Source organism: Magnolia sinica, chromosome 13 (assembly GCF_029962835.1).
Source record: "Magnolia sinica isolate HGM2019 chromosome 13, MsV1, whole genome shotgun sequence".
In the NCBI taxonomy this organism is placed as follows: Eukaryota; Viridiplantae; Streptophyta; class Magnoliopsida; order Magnoliales; family Magnoliaceae; genus Magnolia; species Magnolia sinica.
This window is the reverse complement of record NC_080585.1, coordinates 59,594,315-59,611,510: the sequence shown is the minus strand read 5'-3', so window position 1 is coordinate 59,611,510 and position 17,196 is coordinate 59,594,315. Positions and strand designations below refer to the sequence as shown.

Sequence of the window (17,196 nt, the reverse complement as noted above, 5' to 3'; positions counted from 1 at the left end):
CCAGGGTCTCCTTTGCTTGTTGCTTTGTGCAGGACCAGGGTTCGCTCCGAGCACTTAAGGCTCGGCAGAGGGTGATCCAGATTTTGACATCAACAACAATAATCTGTTGGCAAAAATATATTTTTTTTAATGGTGGACATTAAATTACTACTATTTTCCAGTGGTGTGGTTCACCTGAGACTTAGATCTGGCTCATTTTTGGATTCAAGCCCTAAAATGATCTTAACAAATAGATGGATGGCGTGGATAAAATACATACATCATGTTAGACCCACAGAACACCGACTTGGCTAGTGGTAACGCCAATAACCACACATCACCAATCTAGCGGAAGCGGATTGCCTAATCCGTCCGGGTAGAGCTCTGTGGGGGCCACCATGATGCAAACATCTTATCCACACCGCACATCCCTATTTGTAGATCATTGTAAGGTAAGAACCCAAAAATAAGGCAGAACCAAGGCTTTAGTGGGCCAGAAAGTGGGGTTTAAAGGCACACCATTAAAAACTTCTTAGGAGCTGCAGAAGTTTCAGATCAAGCTGATATATGTGTTTTCACTTCATCCAGGTCTACATGACATTATTAATAGGTTGGATGGTAAAAAAACATCACGGTGGCCCTAGAGAGGTTTCAATGGTGGGTGTTATTATCGATTGCAATTCAGCAAGCAACAAAACCTTGTCTTCTTTATTTTGATATTTTAGCTTGTTCTTGTGCAGACGGCAAAAACAGGCTTTGCGACCTCTGATTTATGGTGAAGGCCAGAGGTATAGGCTTTGGTGGTTTCTTTTTTATTTTTTTCGTTGGTTTTTTCTTTTTCTTTTTCGAACTTATAAATGATGAGTCCATTTCATTGTTATTATCGTGTTTCATCCAGGTGAATAACAAAAACCATCATCGTTGAGCCTGGAGCATAGCTCTAGCGTAAGCTTATTGGATTGTATCCCTGCCGGTCCTGCCACATCTGCAGAGTACCCATATCTTCTCAGGAAGGAGTACATGAAGGATGGTGTTCCTTGTAATTGGAGCTCCATTGGCATCAAGGCTGAGGTGACTGTCAGTTGTGTATGCATCGACGGACCAATCAAGGAATCTTCCTTGCATGTGCTGTCACTGCAAGCCATTGAGGTGTGGGTGGTGGCAGCAGGTTCATGTTTGTGGTTCTATTGGGGATGGTGTTAGTTCTGATGTGGCTCTTTCTGTTTGGACTGGGTGCCAAACTGGGGAGGTATGTATGCATGGAGGATCCCCTGCCCTTTATGGCCGGAGTATTTACCAGATATCGAATGTGTTTATGTGGCTTTATGAACTATGTAACTGATTGACCAACTCTGTTACTATATTTTTAATTTCGCATTTGCCTTGGAGAAAACTCGAGGACACTGAAGATTGTATCACAGATCTGTTGAATTGGCACTTGCCACCTCAAGATTGTAGCACAGATCTGTTGAATTGGCAAATGGGCCAATCACTATATCCTTTCTAGTGTAGATGCTAAGAAAAACACTATCTTCTGTGAATTAATGATGTTAGCGTCGAAGTTCACTGACACCTACAATTAAAAGATGAGGGTTTTAGCTGACACCCATTTTTTGCTTCTGAATTCTTATTTATATTCGCATTGGCTCTATTTGTTAAGTGAATTTGGTGATTATGACAACCACTCCAAGTGAACATTTTCATTTTATTCTTCGCTTTCTTTCATAGTGTGTTTTACTTGCATGGGAAACCATTGTTTCTTCAGAAAAATTCATTTTGATTTACGTTTGTTACCATCCTGCAAATATCCATTCTTTTGCACATTCTGTTCGCTATCCACTTGAAATGTTGTCAAAATGATAATTGCTTTAAGTTGCTTGAAGCATCTTAATGTATTGAAGAAAATCTTGATGGGTGATGATTTGGAAAATGGGATCATCTTAAAGCTATACAAGCTTGGCATTATATTAATGCCTTCCTAGAGCTTCCGCATGATTCTAGTTTTGGTAGTTTCATGTTCTAGCTATTACTATTCTTTAATTTCAATTGTACAGGTTTCTCTGCTGTTACAAGGAAAATGGCTCATTGTCTTACATTTTGGCAGGTAAGTTTCAATAAAGGCCTCCATGACTTTTCCTCCAGTTTTGCCGCTACACTGTCAATGATTTTCCAACAAATCGCTATAATCATTGGCAGGTTGAACTGGTTGTGTATGATTCACAAGTTCCCATTGGTGTGACTCTTGAATACATGGCTAGGCACTACATGGTAAATCTCCTATTAATATACATGCCAAGATTTTATTTAGGAAAAAAAATATCTACAGCTTAGTTCATGTTTGGATTTTAATTTGAGCTTGATAATCACTACACCAAAAAGACCATTTAGGAACGACCACGTATTTGGTTCCGAAACGGTTCTAAATTTTTAAGCCGTTCCCAAACCAAAGAAAAACCCTATTTCCACCGCAGCCGCACCCATTCTCTCTCTCTCTCTCTCTCTCCCTCACTCCCTCTCGATCTCTCTCCCTGTCTCTCTCCCACTCCCTCCCTCTCGATCTATCTCCCTCCAGATCTGTCTCCCTCTCTCTCCCACTCCCTCACTCCCTCCCTCTCGATCTCTCTCCCTCTCTCTCTCCCGCTCCCTCACTCCCGATCTCTGTCCATCTCGATCTCTGTAGCTGCAGAAGATCGTAAATTGATCGACCTTCGCTCCATCCACTTGTTTTCGAGCAGAATTTCTGTCGTTCGACTGCTTTTGAGGCGTTGAATCTTTGATCTCGGATTCCATTTTCATGAAATAGGGTTTCGATTCTCGATCTCAGATCCCATTTTGGAGGTTAGTTTTGCCGAGATTTGTTTTCTGGATTGGTTTGGTGATTTTCGTATTAATGTCTGCATATCTAGTGTTATACTCTGCCAGGAGTATCAAATAACTCCTCAAATGCTTGTAGAGAGAGGGTTAACATTTTCTATCTTGGAAGGAAGAATCTTATGTGATCGGCCAATCCAAAACTGAAATCATCTACTTCCCAAACCCATCTCTCTCTCTCTCTCTCTCTCTCACAACAAAACCCAAACGAAATGCATCAATAGCAACAGCGGTAGCAGCAGCAATGGTGAGCTTCAACACCCTCTTCCCTTCCCCTCCTACTAACATGCGCCCCGGGTGCATTGATGTTTCGGTTATCTCTCATTTTTCTCTTGGCAAGGTATTTTCCTTCTTTTTTTTGCATTTTAAAAAAAAATTTTAGGTTGCTTTGCCATTTAAAAAAAATGTTGTTGGAAGTTTCGATGGTGGATCTGTTTTGTGTGTTAATTTGTCACATGCATCTATATTTCTATGCACTCTGTGATGGATTGTTGCTATTTTCATGTGCAGGCATTTCAGCAACTCACAAGAATCAACACTGTCATGTACTACAGTCCCACATTGTGCAGATGGCTGGATTTGCTATTTCATGCACTACCTAAAATATAGCTTATTTTCTGCTTTCTTTGCTGCTATCTATATTACACATCAAAATGAGTCGAAGTTGATGATGTAATGTATATGTGTGTTAATTGGGTTTTGAACAATGCTTAAGAGATCAAATATATGGAAAAACCTTGTTTTTTTATGGATTAAAATGACTCTAAATACACATGGCTCTGTTTTCCAGTTATATCCATTACCCGAGAAGTGTTTCTGAGGCGAAACAAAAACTCCAAGTTCTTTTTTTCCAAGATGGGGTCCACCTGGTGAACAGCCTAGATCCCGCTTGTAGGTTTGGAAAAGGGAAGCTACCTATTGCTGGCCCCTACGTTGAATTGCAGTGAGTGCTCTTGCCAGTATATAAACTGGAACAAGAATTCCAACAGTCCTAAAAAAACAACAGTTGTTTGTTATAGAAAAAAGAGAATATCAAAACATTATAATTCAATGATGAATTCTAACATCAGATGTTATCTGCACTTCCATCAGGTGGGTCCCATCATTAACGTGGGATGGCCCAAAAATCAGGCCTGTCAGCTCATCAGGTGGGACACACATGCAAATCAAATGTGGATTGTTGCTTAAACATGCATACCCAAATGTTGAGCAGAGAATCCTATTTCCAAGTAAGAGCCCATTGATGGCAGGACCCACATGATGAATGAATCATATTCCGCAGATGTGCCACATCAGTTTTCTCAAGGAATGATTTATTCTTATAGAATTGCAATCAATCACACTAAAAAAAGAAATGATGTTTCTTAGATCCTTACAACAAATTTGAATTTTCTTTCTTGGCAAAATGATGCAGGACATGGAAAATTAAATATGATATGCAAGATTGCAGGCTTAGATCACATCAATTCAGAAACAATCACACAAATTCCACATCCCACATGAAAATCCAAACATTCAATTAAAGAGGAATCTATGCGGGTCCAAGCCGACACAGGGTAGGACTGGACCAATAAAATTATAAACCAAACAATGTCAAAGGGAAATAAAATCAACTACTCATGCATAAAAATCAGTCCCTAATCCAAGGGATTCCCTAATTTCAATTCAAGGAACCCTAAGGTGATAAAAAGGGGCAAATCAATTAGGGATCATGTAATATAGGGTTAGGATTCATGAAAAATGGCTATGAGAGGATAAAAGAGGATAAAAACCTGAGCCAAAAGATGATCCCGCGTGTGGACAACAACAATGGCCCAAACGGACGTGCGTGTGATCCCGGCCGCACATGTGTGGGGCCCACTATTCAGAAAAAGGCCACCTTGGCCCTGGTCAGCCAGGGATGGACTCCAAAACCTCCAAATTTCAGCTCGATCCGATGTACGGTTTGTGCGTGGTGCTCCGCCAAAGTTTCAGCTCGCCTGCGGGCCGAAATCTGGAAACCTGCTTCAATGAAGAAATCTGATGCAACAAAAGGACAAATTCAAAGTACGGATGGTGGGGAAGATGGAAAAAAAAGATGATGGAAGATGGGGGTGAATTGGGATCGATGTGGCTTCGCACCACGGTAGTTAGCCCTTCGAAAAGGGAGGGCTTCGCACCCACTTTTGAATTCTTCCACAACTCACGAAGAGAGCAGAAAAATAAAGCAGGAATTTTTTATTAACTTCAATGAATGAAAAGAACTACAAGGGGTGCCTATTTATAGGGAGAACCCTATACCCAAAAACTCGCACCATGTGCGACACCTATTACTTGGCGATGAAGTAAACTAAAATAAAAACCAAACGAGGAAATCTAAAGCGTTCACGATGTTCTAAATAATAACAATAAGCAAAACCTAAAATATAAAACCAATCTGACGAGTGGGCCACGATCATGAGATCCCATGGTGGGCTTTTCTTGACTATCGGGCCACTTTTTTGAACTAAAACTTGACTTCTAGCTAGGAGGCCCTTCCTGGACGTCGTCATCGAGGCAGATCGATGGTGGGGTCCTCCATCTACGTACATACGTGCGTAGGGGGGGCGGCGTAAGTGCGCGTGTGCGCGTGATGTCCCCATCAATTCTCCCCGGCTGCAAAGAATTCGCCACTGGAGAAATAAAACTCCTGAACCGCTTCAGGATGTCAGGATCAAGTATCTGAGGCTCCTCCTCAGTGAGTCACGTGCTGCCTGAAGCTGGGCGTAACTTCCATTTAACCACGTACTTCTGAAACCCGCCGTCCGACGTTGAAACTATCTGATGGTCCTGGATATCCTCTATTTCCTTTTTGGGTGTGTGAAGGTTAGGTATGGGAGATAGAGGCTGAGAAAATGAGTCGGGAATGATAGGTATGGGAGGTAGAGGCTGGGAACATGGGTCGGGATGGGTAAGTATGGGAGGTAGAGGCTGGGAACATGGGTTGGGACGGGTAGGTATGGGACGTAGAGGCTGAAAAAATAGGTTGGGAAGGATAGATATGGGAGGTAGAGGCTGGGAAAATGGGTTGGGACGGGTAGGTATGGGACGTAGAGGCTGGAAAAATGGGTCGAGAAGGGTAGGTATGGGAGGTAGAGGCTGAGAAGAAATATTAGGAAAAGTAGATATGGGAGGTAGAGGTTGGAAAAATGGGTTGGAAAGGGGCCATGGTTCAAGGGATAAATATGAGGAATCAGGATGGGTGGGCGAAGGGCTGGACAAAGTATTAGTGGTCCTCTAAAAAGCAACTAAATCCTCCACATCAGATGTGAAACTAATTCCCATGGAAGGTGGAAGATCTATCTCATACACATTGAGACCGTTTCGTTTTAAAATTTTGACGGGTCCAGCGCTACACGCGTGTAACTTACGAACGGCCCTCGAAGGATACCGCTCGGGCCTGATGCAGACCATCACAGAGTCCCCAATATTGAATCCTTTGAAACATTCATACTGGTCTGTATAAAATGTGCAATGTTCATTATTAGTCATGATCTTCTGCCTGATTTCTTGATGCCATGAATGAATGTGATGCGCAAAAGACTCTGCAGACTCTGACGGCCTATGGGACAGTGACATAGGGACAAGATTAATAAGTTTCCTAGGTTTATAATCAGTAACGACTTCACAAGGACTTAGACCTGTGGACCTATCGACAAACTTATTCAACGTGAACTCGGTTGTAGGTATTACGATATCCCATATTCTGGTGTGCTCTATATCCTTCCTAGGGGACTCATCCGGTAGATCATCAGGAAAGATATCACGTAACTCATCCATTACCGGAATGGCCTCAGTGGGTAACTCTACACTAACCGCTGGTGCACTCTCTCCAGCCACAAGGCCACACATGTTGTACCCCTCAAAATAATGGTCTTTATGTCTCTCATGGGGTGGGTGTCTGGGTGCACACCCATAATTGATTCCTTGACCAACTCCATTCATTGGTGTATCCTCCAGGTCACCTGCTTGAGATTGGACATCTACCCCAATGGTGGGGTTTGTCCTAGCGATGGTCTTTAGTCGGGTAATGCGTATATCAAGCTGTTCACAGCATTGGTCCATTTCCAAGCGCTTAATCATAGACTCCAACGTCTGAGATATCTTGTTTAGTGACTCTTGCAATTGTTCCATGTTTAGTGTAGGGTGCAAACCGAAACCGCGACCCGTACGTGTGGGCATACACTGACTTGCTCAACCTAAAGACCTTCTATGACAACTATATGCATCTAAAAACTAAATGACCCTACGAGACTCTATATGAAGGAGACTACACACTGTTACTAAAATTCAACTATATATGATGGACTGAATGCATGAAGGACTCAAACAAACTAAACCCTAAATATGTGGTGAATTCCCCTATAAGAACCCTAGGCTTTGATACCAAATTTGATGCAGGACATGGAAAATTAAATATGATATGCAAGATTGCAGGCTTAGATCACATCAATTCAGAAACAATCACACAAATTCCACATCCCACATGAAAATCCAAACATTCAATTAAAGGGGAATCTATGCGGGTCCAAGCCGACACAGGGTAGGACTGGACCAATAAAATTATAAACCAAACAATGTCAAAGGGAAATAAAATCAACTACTCATGCATAAAAATCAGTCCCTAATCCAAGGGATTCCCTAATTTCAATTCAAGGAACCCTAAGGTGATAAAAAGGGGCAAATCAATTAGGGATCATGTAATATAGGGTTAGGATTCATGAAAAAATGACTATGAGAGGATAAAGAGGATAAAAACCTGAGCCAAAAGATGATCCCGCGTGTGGACAACAACAATGGCCCAAACGGACGTGCGTGTGATCCCAGCCGCACATGTGTGGGGCCCACTATTCAGAAAAAGGCCACCTTGGCCCTGGTCAGCCAGGGATGGACTCCAAAACCTCCAAATTTCAGCTCGATCCGATGTACGGTTTGTGCGTGGTGCTCCGCCAAAGTTTCAGCTCGCCTGCGGGCCGAAATCTGGAAACCTGCTTCAATGAAGAAATCTGATGCAACAAAAGGACAAATTCAAAGTACGGATGGTGGGGAAGATGGAAAAAAAAGATGATGGAAGATGGGGGTGAATTGGGATCGATGTGGCTTCGCACCACGGTAGTTAGCCCTTCGAAAAGGGAGGGCTTCGCACCCACTTTTGAATTCTTCCACAACTCACGAAGAGAGCAGAAAAATAAAGCAGGAATTTTTTATTAACTTCAATCAATTGAAAAGAACTACAAAGGGTGCCTATTTATAGGGAGAACCCTATACCCAAAAACTCGCACCATGTGCGACACCTATTACTTGGCGATGAAGTAAACTAAAATAAAAACCAAACGAGGAAATCTAAAGTGTTCACTATGTTCTAAATAATAATAATAAGCAAAACCTAAAATATAAAACCAATCTGACGAGTGGGCCACGATCATGAGATCCCATGGTGGGCTTTTTTTGACTATCGGGCCACTTTTCTGAACTAAAACTTGACTTCTGGCTAGGAGGCCCTTCCTGGACGTCGTCATCGAGGCAGATCGATGGTGGGGTCCTCCATCTACGTACGTACGTGCGTAGGGGGGGCGGTGTAAGTGCGCGTGTGCGCGTGATGTCCCCATCACAAAACCCATTCACTAAGCATTTAAGTGTCTTGGGAAATAGCAATTATATTAGGCAAGTTCCCATTTTCTCACTTTTTCACCTCAAAATGCAAGTGAATAAGAGCCATTCTTATCTCACGTTATTACATTTAGAAGATTTGGGAGTTTGTGGGTTACCCTTTGGAGTCAGATTTGCAACCTTTCGTTAGTAGCCCAAATGATGATGACAACGTGAGTTGAAACTTCCGCCTCGACCATTGAATTAACAACTGTATGTCTGATTTTCATTTGACTGATTATTTTTTTTTAATTTTAATTTAATTTAATTTTAATTTTTTTCATGTCTTTCTTAATTTTTTGGATATTAGGGGAAATCTCTAAAAATACCCACTGTTGGACAAAATTTCTTTCATGCCAACCTTGTATTGCTACAATTGAAGTTGTGGCAAGATCAGCAGCATGGCTTGGAAGAGGCCTTTCTTGAGTTTGTGCTTAGAGAAGAGAGAATGGTGCTCGTTCATCATTTGAACTAACCCCTTTACCGGTAATTTCCTACATGTGATTTCAATACATTCAATTTTGGTTTGCTGTTCAGCTTGTGGATTCCATTCTAATTGCAATACCTGCTTAAAGCTTCAAAAAATGGGCTGAGTTCCTTGCCCAAAAACATATCTCCCCCATTTAACCAACAAGTGCATAATATGCATTACATATATTTTTTTTCCCCTTGGTTCATGAAGAGAACATCTTGCCCATATTATTTTATGCAAACTCAAAAAAATCTATATTTGGTACTTCTTAACTATGTAGTTTCATCTAGAAAAGAAAAAGAAAGCTTATGAGCTTGATTTGCATCATTTTTGAGCTCATGCCTTAAAATAAGTTGGAAAAACAGATAGACGACATAGATAAAATGGATAAAACACATACATCATGATAGGCCTCATGGCATGGGTTGGCTTCTATAATGTGTTTTCATCTGCTATATGGTGTATCATGATATGCAAACAACACTTGCTTCTGTATGGTAGTCAATGCACAATTTATATTGTTTTCATGGTAGCATGACACCTTTCTCAAATTTTGATATGTTGTGCACATTCAAGCACCTTCATCTTTAATTTTTTCAATAGACTGGCATGGTTTAATTTTGATCTATAGTTTTTATGTTCTTTAATAATATTTAGTGCCAATTTGTCAATTTTGATATGTTGTGCACATTCAAGCACCTTCATCTTTAATTTTTTCAATAGACTGGCATGGTTTAATTTTGATCTATAGTTTTAGTGTTCTTTAATAATATTTAGTGGCAATTTGTCTGCTCTTCCAAGCAAAAGGAAGTTGCCTCAAGACCAAGTAACATAACATCGACTATGAAGTATGATACCATTCTGTCTATTTTCCACATGTTTAGTTGACTGGCCATATTTTTCAAATGATCGGTCACAGTTATATAGGCACGATTGACTTCCTGTGTTTTTCTTAAGATATCAAGATTTATAGATCCTTAACCTAGGCATTATGACCATGAAAGCCTGTTAACTGATGATTTTGATAGAGGTCAGTTATTACATAGGAAACAATGGTGATTGACCATTAATGAGCCACAAATGCTTTGGATAAAGCCGATATTTGTTTTTTCTTTTTTCTTTTTTTCTTTTTTTTTTCTTTTTTTTTTTTTGGTACCTTCATCCATGTTTATTTGACCTTATCAACAGGTTGGATGGCAAATAAACATCAAGAAAACATTACAGTGGGCCATAGGAAGTTTTTAATGATTGGATGTTCAATCACCACTATTTCCTATAGTATGGTTCACCTGATAAATGGATATCATGCTATTTGCCACTCAAGTGAATGTGGCAGTATGTAGGAGAGAAGATTTTTACACTCGTGGGCTTATCAAAGCTGTTTGGTCAATTATCTCATGGGTACTATGCAGACCCTTCACCCACTGGGAGTGGATTTCGTGAGGCCCTGGCTTTGCTAGATTTGATTGGTCCAGCCCCACTTTCAAACATGCTTTGCTTGACTCTGGGAGCAGCACATGACCCAATCAAATCACGCCATGTCAGAGCCTTGTTGAATCCACTCTCTCACCCACGGGCCCACCGATGTGTTTTATGCATATGCTGTCGATTAGCATGGTCCTCACCACACACTTGATGAATGCAAATAGTGATGGGGCCATTGATTTGGCATTCTAACATGTGGAAAGACCACATCCTGAAATTGAAACAACTCAATAATTTTTGTGGCAAATAACGTCTTGGTCCTATTGTTGTTCTAAATGTTATTTCAGCAACTCTTAAATGTTGCATCATGAATGCTAAGGATATTGGTACAAAGAGGATTGACACATCCATCAAATAGGAAGCTTCTTGTTTGGATTGTATTATGATATAACCCAATATGCCAAAGTAAGAATTTCAGAAGTACTATGACTGAAGACTCCCTATGCTTGTTCATCCTGTCATTTGTACCAACCATGATAGTTTAATCTAGAAATGAAGGTTTTGAGGCTTCTTTTCCTATGCTTGTGCATCCTGTAATTTATCAACGATGATTTTGTTCATTGTCAAATGCAAGTTTTGAGGCTTGTTTCCCTATCTAATTGTGCATCCTGTCATTTTACCAACTATGATTGTTCAATGTAGAAATGCAGGTTTTGAGGCTTGTTTTCCTATGCTTTTGCAACCTTTCAATAAATAAAAAAAAATCTGTAGAACAGCAGGTTTTGAGGCTTGTTTATGTGATCTATTGGGCTTAGCCAAAGGTCTTTACAATTGGCCTTGGTTTTGCAAGGTTTCTTTCATTTCTATATCAAAGTGACAATTTTGGAAATAGCACAAATAGAGGAAATGAGTGGGCATCCTTCAAATACAAATGGCAAGTGAGCTTACCTCATCAAATCAAAGAAATGAACACAGTGGCCACAATTTGCTATAATTTTGTTTTTTTTTTTTTGTTTTTTTTTCCCTCATTCTTGCTATTTCTGGTGCAGGGTGTCGACCCAAGAATCAAGGTGGAGGTTTGGCCAAGAGTAAGATTTTCTAATGCTGTCATCATCTTAGCCTTTCTCCAACAGTTTGGGGTCAACTTTTAAATGGTAAATTGGTGAAATTTTAGGATTGATTGCCCACATTAGATCAACCTTCCTGTTTTATGCTCTGGAATTGGCCATTTCAGAGGTTCACATTCAACAAAAAGATGGGCAAGAAAGAAAATACAGCAACAGTCAACACTCAATCAAAATGCAATGGTTAGGACTCCCCATTTGGCAAAAAAGTACTATTATTGTGTCTGCTGTAACCATAAACCAGTCCTGCAAATTTCCATTTCTAAATAATTTCAGCAGAAATTGATGTTTTTTGGGGGGTTTTTTCTAGATACCCATTACAAGAAATTCCAAATGGTGTTTGGTTTGGTGTGTTGATTTGGAGCTTCCAAAGCTCTAATGCTAAAAGGATCATTCTAGTTTTGTACATGGAAATGGAAAAGAAGCTGTAGTAATGAAATTCATGGTATTGTGTTTTTTGAAGTTATTGAGTAAAAAAGAGAAGGAATCTACTTTCCATTCTGCTAGTTTGGTGAGCTGTTAACTAATGCCATTCTTAACATTTTTTATTTGTGGCCTGCAAATAGATGGTTAAGAAGAGCAGTAACTGTATGCAGGGTGCGAAGAGACTGGGCTGAGCCTTGCAGCCTGTTGGTTTCGTCATCCAGTCTGGGTGGCAGGAGCCCAATTCATGTGGGCCTCAACTCAAGTCCTCAGCTCATGTATTGGACTTGAGCATGCTTCAGCTGGCCACACCCAGCCTAGCCCCATTTGTCAGCCTTATCAGATCATTACCCCTTACAGCACTTTCAGCAAAGATATTTTTAACTTTTCGGACAGATGTAAATGCTAGTATATTTTAAAATGTAGGCAAAGGTAGAAATATTACAATATCCCATTCCCACCATCTTTATAGAAAAGGGGGAAAAATGCTTGAACCTAAGTAGGTTATTTTCCTTTGTGTACCGTACCGGTGGATTAGTTGTAAATTTGATTTTCAGCTAACGTGTATGTAATCTTTCTATGGTCATTTAGCTGACAGAGTGTGATGCTGGTTTTATGTGCTACTTCGTAATCCTGAAATAATAATCTCCCATATGATCACCAGGTTGAAGATCTCTTCTTGATCCTTAATGTTGTGCCTGAATTATTTCTTTGATTTTTAGCTAATTTGTGAGATTGAGTAGATCTGGCAATTCCCAGACTTCAATGGTCTTGTTATCAATTCTGCAAGTGTCCATCTTTCTATTATATGGTTGGCATTAGGATATACATCAAAACTGATATTTCTTTTGGTGAAATCAAGTATGCATCAGCTGGTGCACATTCACAGGATTTATGTCATTTTAAAGTGCCTACTGTCATTTTGTATATATTTTGTTATCTATGATCAATAACATTCATTATGGGTTCAAACCTTTTTAAGTTTTCTATTCTATGGCAGTAGAACTTTCTTTTGTTTGTTTGTTTCCTTCTACTGTTCTTTTCCTGTCAATATCTGATTCCAACTTGTGTACTCGATAAACAATTACAGCAAGAGAGGGACTGGTTATTAGCTGAAGTTGAAAGCCTTGCTGCCAATTTAATACTGGAGATGGATTTTGGTTTTTATAGCATTTGGTGGAGATATTACACGTGGGTTTTCATTCTCGAAGGGCTTTTATGGTGATAATTCATGATCTAGTCACTTGACACAGGCATCAAACTTTTGACATCACTAATCTAGTCACTTGGAGAAGTGTAGCAGCCTCTGCAAATTTGGGAATCTTGTATTCCGGCTGCTGCAGAGAATTCTATCAAGCTATTTCCACCATGGTCTTTAATGCAACCACCCACCCCGAGAAACCTGTGTTCCCAAACGGGCAAACATCAAAATCCAACATGCTGCAAACATTAAAAAAAAATAAATTGTTCTGATGTCCATTTATTGTTTGCCAATGTGGATTTTGACATGTGCACCCAACATGACAATTTTTAGATGTATGGAGTGCTGTTCAAGCATAGGTTTTATATTGGGTCATTGCTTCATTCTACTGATCTTTAACATTCAGTCCACTTGTTTCTTCTTCATTATGTTTTACACAGCTGGGATTGCTTTGTCATAATTCATGATGTTGTTGGTTTTCATTTGTTGCAGGTCATGTGTCCTACATGCCTTTGCACGGGGATGGCAATGGCAAGCGAGCATGATCCTCGAATTGACCCCTTCGATTAGAGGTGCATTGCATCATTGTCTCTTGCCATCAGTTCAAAAATGAAAATGTCCTGTTAGTTGCACCTTCAAGCTGGCTGTAAGCGTTCCTGTACATAACTTATGGTGTACCGGAAAGAGTCATGTCTTTGCATTTCTAGCATGCACTGATTAATGTTACTTAGATGTCCAAATCTTATGCTTACAATGCTTAGAAGATTGCTGACGAAAACATCGTACCTACCCCGGTATGCATAAATCCTTTTGTATTATGAGAATAATACTTTTTGGCAACTGCGATTGTGTATTTTATCTAATGATCTTTCAACTACTACAGGCTGATGGCACAAGCTTGCATGAATCTACTAGCTTCATTTATTGAACTTGATTTGGGTGGTTGAACATCTGGTACACTGTTATGTTTGCTTCCTCTTGCAGCTAGATTCTTCTTGTTGGACTGCATATTGGATGGCTTGCATTAATTTCAATTTTTCTTCCTATTTGTCTTTATCCCATCCTAGATTTTCCTCTTATTCTTCTATCTTCCTTCTATTGACGTTAGTTGCAGAATCAGAGTCTACTTCAAGTATCGGGAGTCTGAATTTCAGTAACTTTCAGTCTCAGATGTCGGACATCTCAGACAGTCAAGACTTCAGGTTTTCTAATCTTGATTTCCTCTGTTGTGCTCTGTTCCTAATTCTTGTTTGGGAATTGATATGTACACCCACCATGATTGATTTGATCATGCTCATTTCCCATTTTGGGGTTGAAATAGTAGTACACATTTGTAATGTTTCATTTCCTAAAATTGAAAAAAAATGGAAGTGTTTGTATGCAAATCAACCAAGGCTGGTGTGAGTAGTCTGCTCCTACCTGGTATGTACTCGCATTGTGATTGTTTCATTTCCACAATTTTGTACCATTTCAATTCCCAAAATAGAAAATTGGTGTATGCATATCAATCAAGGGTGGGTGTACATAGTGGCTACCTTCTGTTTGTGAACTGTTTGTTTGTTGTTTTCTTTTTTCAGGATATTTGTGGCAACATGGAAAGTAGGAGGAAACACTACACCAAAATCGTTTATTAGAAACGGCTAGTGTTTTGGTTCAGGAATAGTATTAAACCATTTCTAATTGCACACGGTGCTAAATTGTTTTTAAGGGCAGGCATGACTCGTATTTTTCAAAACCCAACGAGTGTGTTATCTTTCCACGTACGTTATTAGGGCTCTTCTGCTTCCCCTTTTCTTCAATATCTTGTCTCGCATTTTTCAAAACCCAACGAGTTTAATGATAGATCATAATTTTCTTATGGTTCATGTAAGACCTTACCTCGAGTATCCATTTCGTTACCCTAGGTCCCGTGGTTTTACCGGTCGAATTTCAACGACCTGCTACATGTGGATAGCATTTGCGGTCATCCTTAAGTCGCGTTATGTAGACCCAACCCAGATCGACTTGAAACCTATGTCATTGCGACCGTATCGGCGCCACGGTTCCAACGCTGCGTCTCATGCATAAATTTGACATGTACATCTTGTGATTTTAACCCGAGCATTTCTTGGCCATTCATCATGTGGTGGGGCCCACTTCCTAGTCCTACACGTTTTTCAAGGTGGGCCCACCTAGTTACAATTTCCTAGAAAGCCTATAGCCTAGCTATGATTGCCTCTCTTTTCTAGAGAGCAATCATGATATTTTGGTTGCTTCTCCAATGTGCCATGATGAGTTCCTCTTCCCTAGCTAGCACCATCTCCCAAACTCATCATTTCATTGCTAGAAACCTCTCTCTCTCTCTCTCTCTCTCTCTCTCTCTCTTTTGCATGGTGGAACGTCCACCTCCCTCCCAAAAATTCAGCAACCTTCTCATCTTCTCCCTTCCAATATAGCCTTCCTAACACTATCACCACCATTAGAATCCCACCTTTGGAGCTATGGAGTCCATGACTTGAAGTTGAAGGTGGATCTTGAGGTGAGTGCACTCTAGAAGACTTTCTTCCTTTCTTTTTCCTTTTATTTTCTTGCTTCCATGGAAGCATGTAGGACCCACCGATCCATGGTGGAGGTCGTACATGGCTCCTAGGATGAAGGCCATGAGCCTAGGTCCTACTCATTTCCTTCCATGGTGGGCCATTCTCCATGGACCCATCATGATGCCTTCTCCTTTATTCCTGCATCTCATAGGCCATCTAGGCCTTTGCATGTATGTAGGGAAGGTGTCCCTACCTTCTAGCAAATTATCTTGATGCATAATAGCTTGTATGTAAGTGTATACATAGTGGATGGTGTGGATTGTGGAGTGGAAGGTCCATTAGTGGCGGGACCTTCCACCAATGGACGATTTGCTTCTTCTCTCCCTTTCTCTCTATTTTTCTCCTGTGTATTCTGATGATGTGTAGCCCACCAAGGAGAGGTCAGCAACATCTCAGACCCTTAGCTAGATGGGACGTAAAAGCCCACCTTGATTAGACGTTCAAGCCCACCATGCATGCATGGTTTGGGTGGCCTCCAAAATGGCTTTTTCATGGAGGTCTGAGTGAACTCATGGGTTTGAAATTTTGTTAACCTATCAAGGTGGACCCCACATGTTGAATTAGGGTCATAAACCCTTTGATTAATTTATATGGGTTGAAATATGGACAACCTATGTTGCTGTCCAGATTTCGGGCTCAGTTGGAGCATGAGTTTTGAGTTACTGTTTACACTTGTTTGCAGGCCTTTCTATCCCAAATTTCTTTAGGGGTTTTGTTGTGTGTGGATCCCACTTTGATGTAGAATGGGGCCCACACCCTATCTCCCATGATTGATGCCCATGGGATGGACCAAAGTAGGCTAACCGCCCAAAAATTTCAGGACAGTTCAGCAACATAGCAAGGTGAAAATGTGCATGTTTACCTGATTTTCTGAAATAAGTGGGCCACCCCAGTTGACCCCACTTGTTTTCCATAAGTAGGATCACCATTCTCATAAAATTTTCAAGGGTTTGGGTAGGTTTAGGCCCACTTCATGTTGTCCCAAACATAGGGACAACAAGATTTCTACAACAACCAAATTTTTGTAACATGTATGGTTGCCATTTTATTTTAAAATATTTATCATGCTTATAAAAATTCGAAATTTATTCTTGAGGTGACACACCCTTGCTGGGACTCACTTATATGATTTGGAGCCATTTGGGCCACTGGAAATCATAGTGTGGTGGCTAGACTGACCCACCTGGCTAGACGTCCATGCTGGTGACGTCCAGCAAGGCTGGCCGTCCCCACCTATTTGTGGCCCACCATGATGTGTGTTTTATCCATGTGTCCATCCATCGTGGGACCCACTTGGACGTGACCCACCTTGGTGTGGCCCACCGTGTGCATTGCATAGGGCTGGACGTCCAGCCCATTGGACGACCCAGCCCATTGTGGAACGCCCCATTGGGTTGGAGCAGTATGGCCCACCTAATTGTTTATGTCCCTTGGTATACTCCTATGTGGTGAGAC

At 40.7% G+C, this 17,196-nt stretch overlaps 1 protein-coding gene across 2 annotated transcripts; it reads left to right on the top strand.

Annotated features, from left to right (window-relative positions):
- The first annotated feature begins 788 nt into the window (after positions 1-788).
- On the top strand, positions 789-14,091 carry LOC131223794 (uncharacterized). 2 transcript variants are annotated; one of them, XM_058219305.1, is made up of 8 exons: positions 789-1,228; positions 2,084-3,190; positions 11,265-11,348; positions 11,464-11,502; positions 11,649-11,721; positions 13,052-13,152; positions 13,655-13,734; positions 14,046-14,091. In XM_058219305.1, exons 2-8 carry the CDS (start codon positions 3,156-3,158, stop codon positions 14,048-14,050), a joined length of 417 nt encoding a protein of 138 aa, XP_058075288.1. In that variant the 5' UTR covers positions 789-1,228; positions 2,084-3,155; the 3' UTR covers positions 14,051-14,091. The 2 variants fall into 2 exon arrangements, 1 of the variants encoding a protein (XP_058075288.1); XR_009160698.1 differs by lacking the exons at positions 11,265-11,348; positions 11,464-11,502; positions 11,649-11,721; ... (1 more) ...; positions 13,655-13,734; positions 14,046-14,091 and adding an exon at positions 3,361-3,693.
- The last annotated feature ends 3,105 nt before the right edge of the window (positions 14,092-17,196 follow it).

Coding starts and splice junctions, on each gene's coding strand:
- LOC131223794 (XM_058219305.1), top strand. CDS start 3,156: ATGTTTCGGTTATCTCTCATTTTTCTCTTGGCAAG. Junction 3,191..11,264: donor CTCATTTTTCTCTTGGCAAG/GTATTTTCCTTC, acceptor TGGTTTTGCAAG/GTTTCTTTCATTTCTATATC. Junction 13,153..13,654: donor ATTTGGTGGAGATATTACAC/GTGGGTTTTCAT, acceptor CATTTGTTGCAG/GTCATGTGTCCTACATGCCT.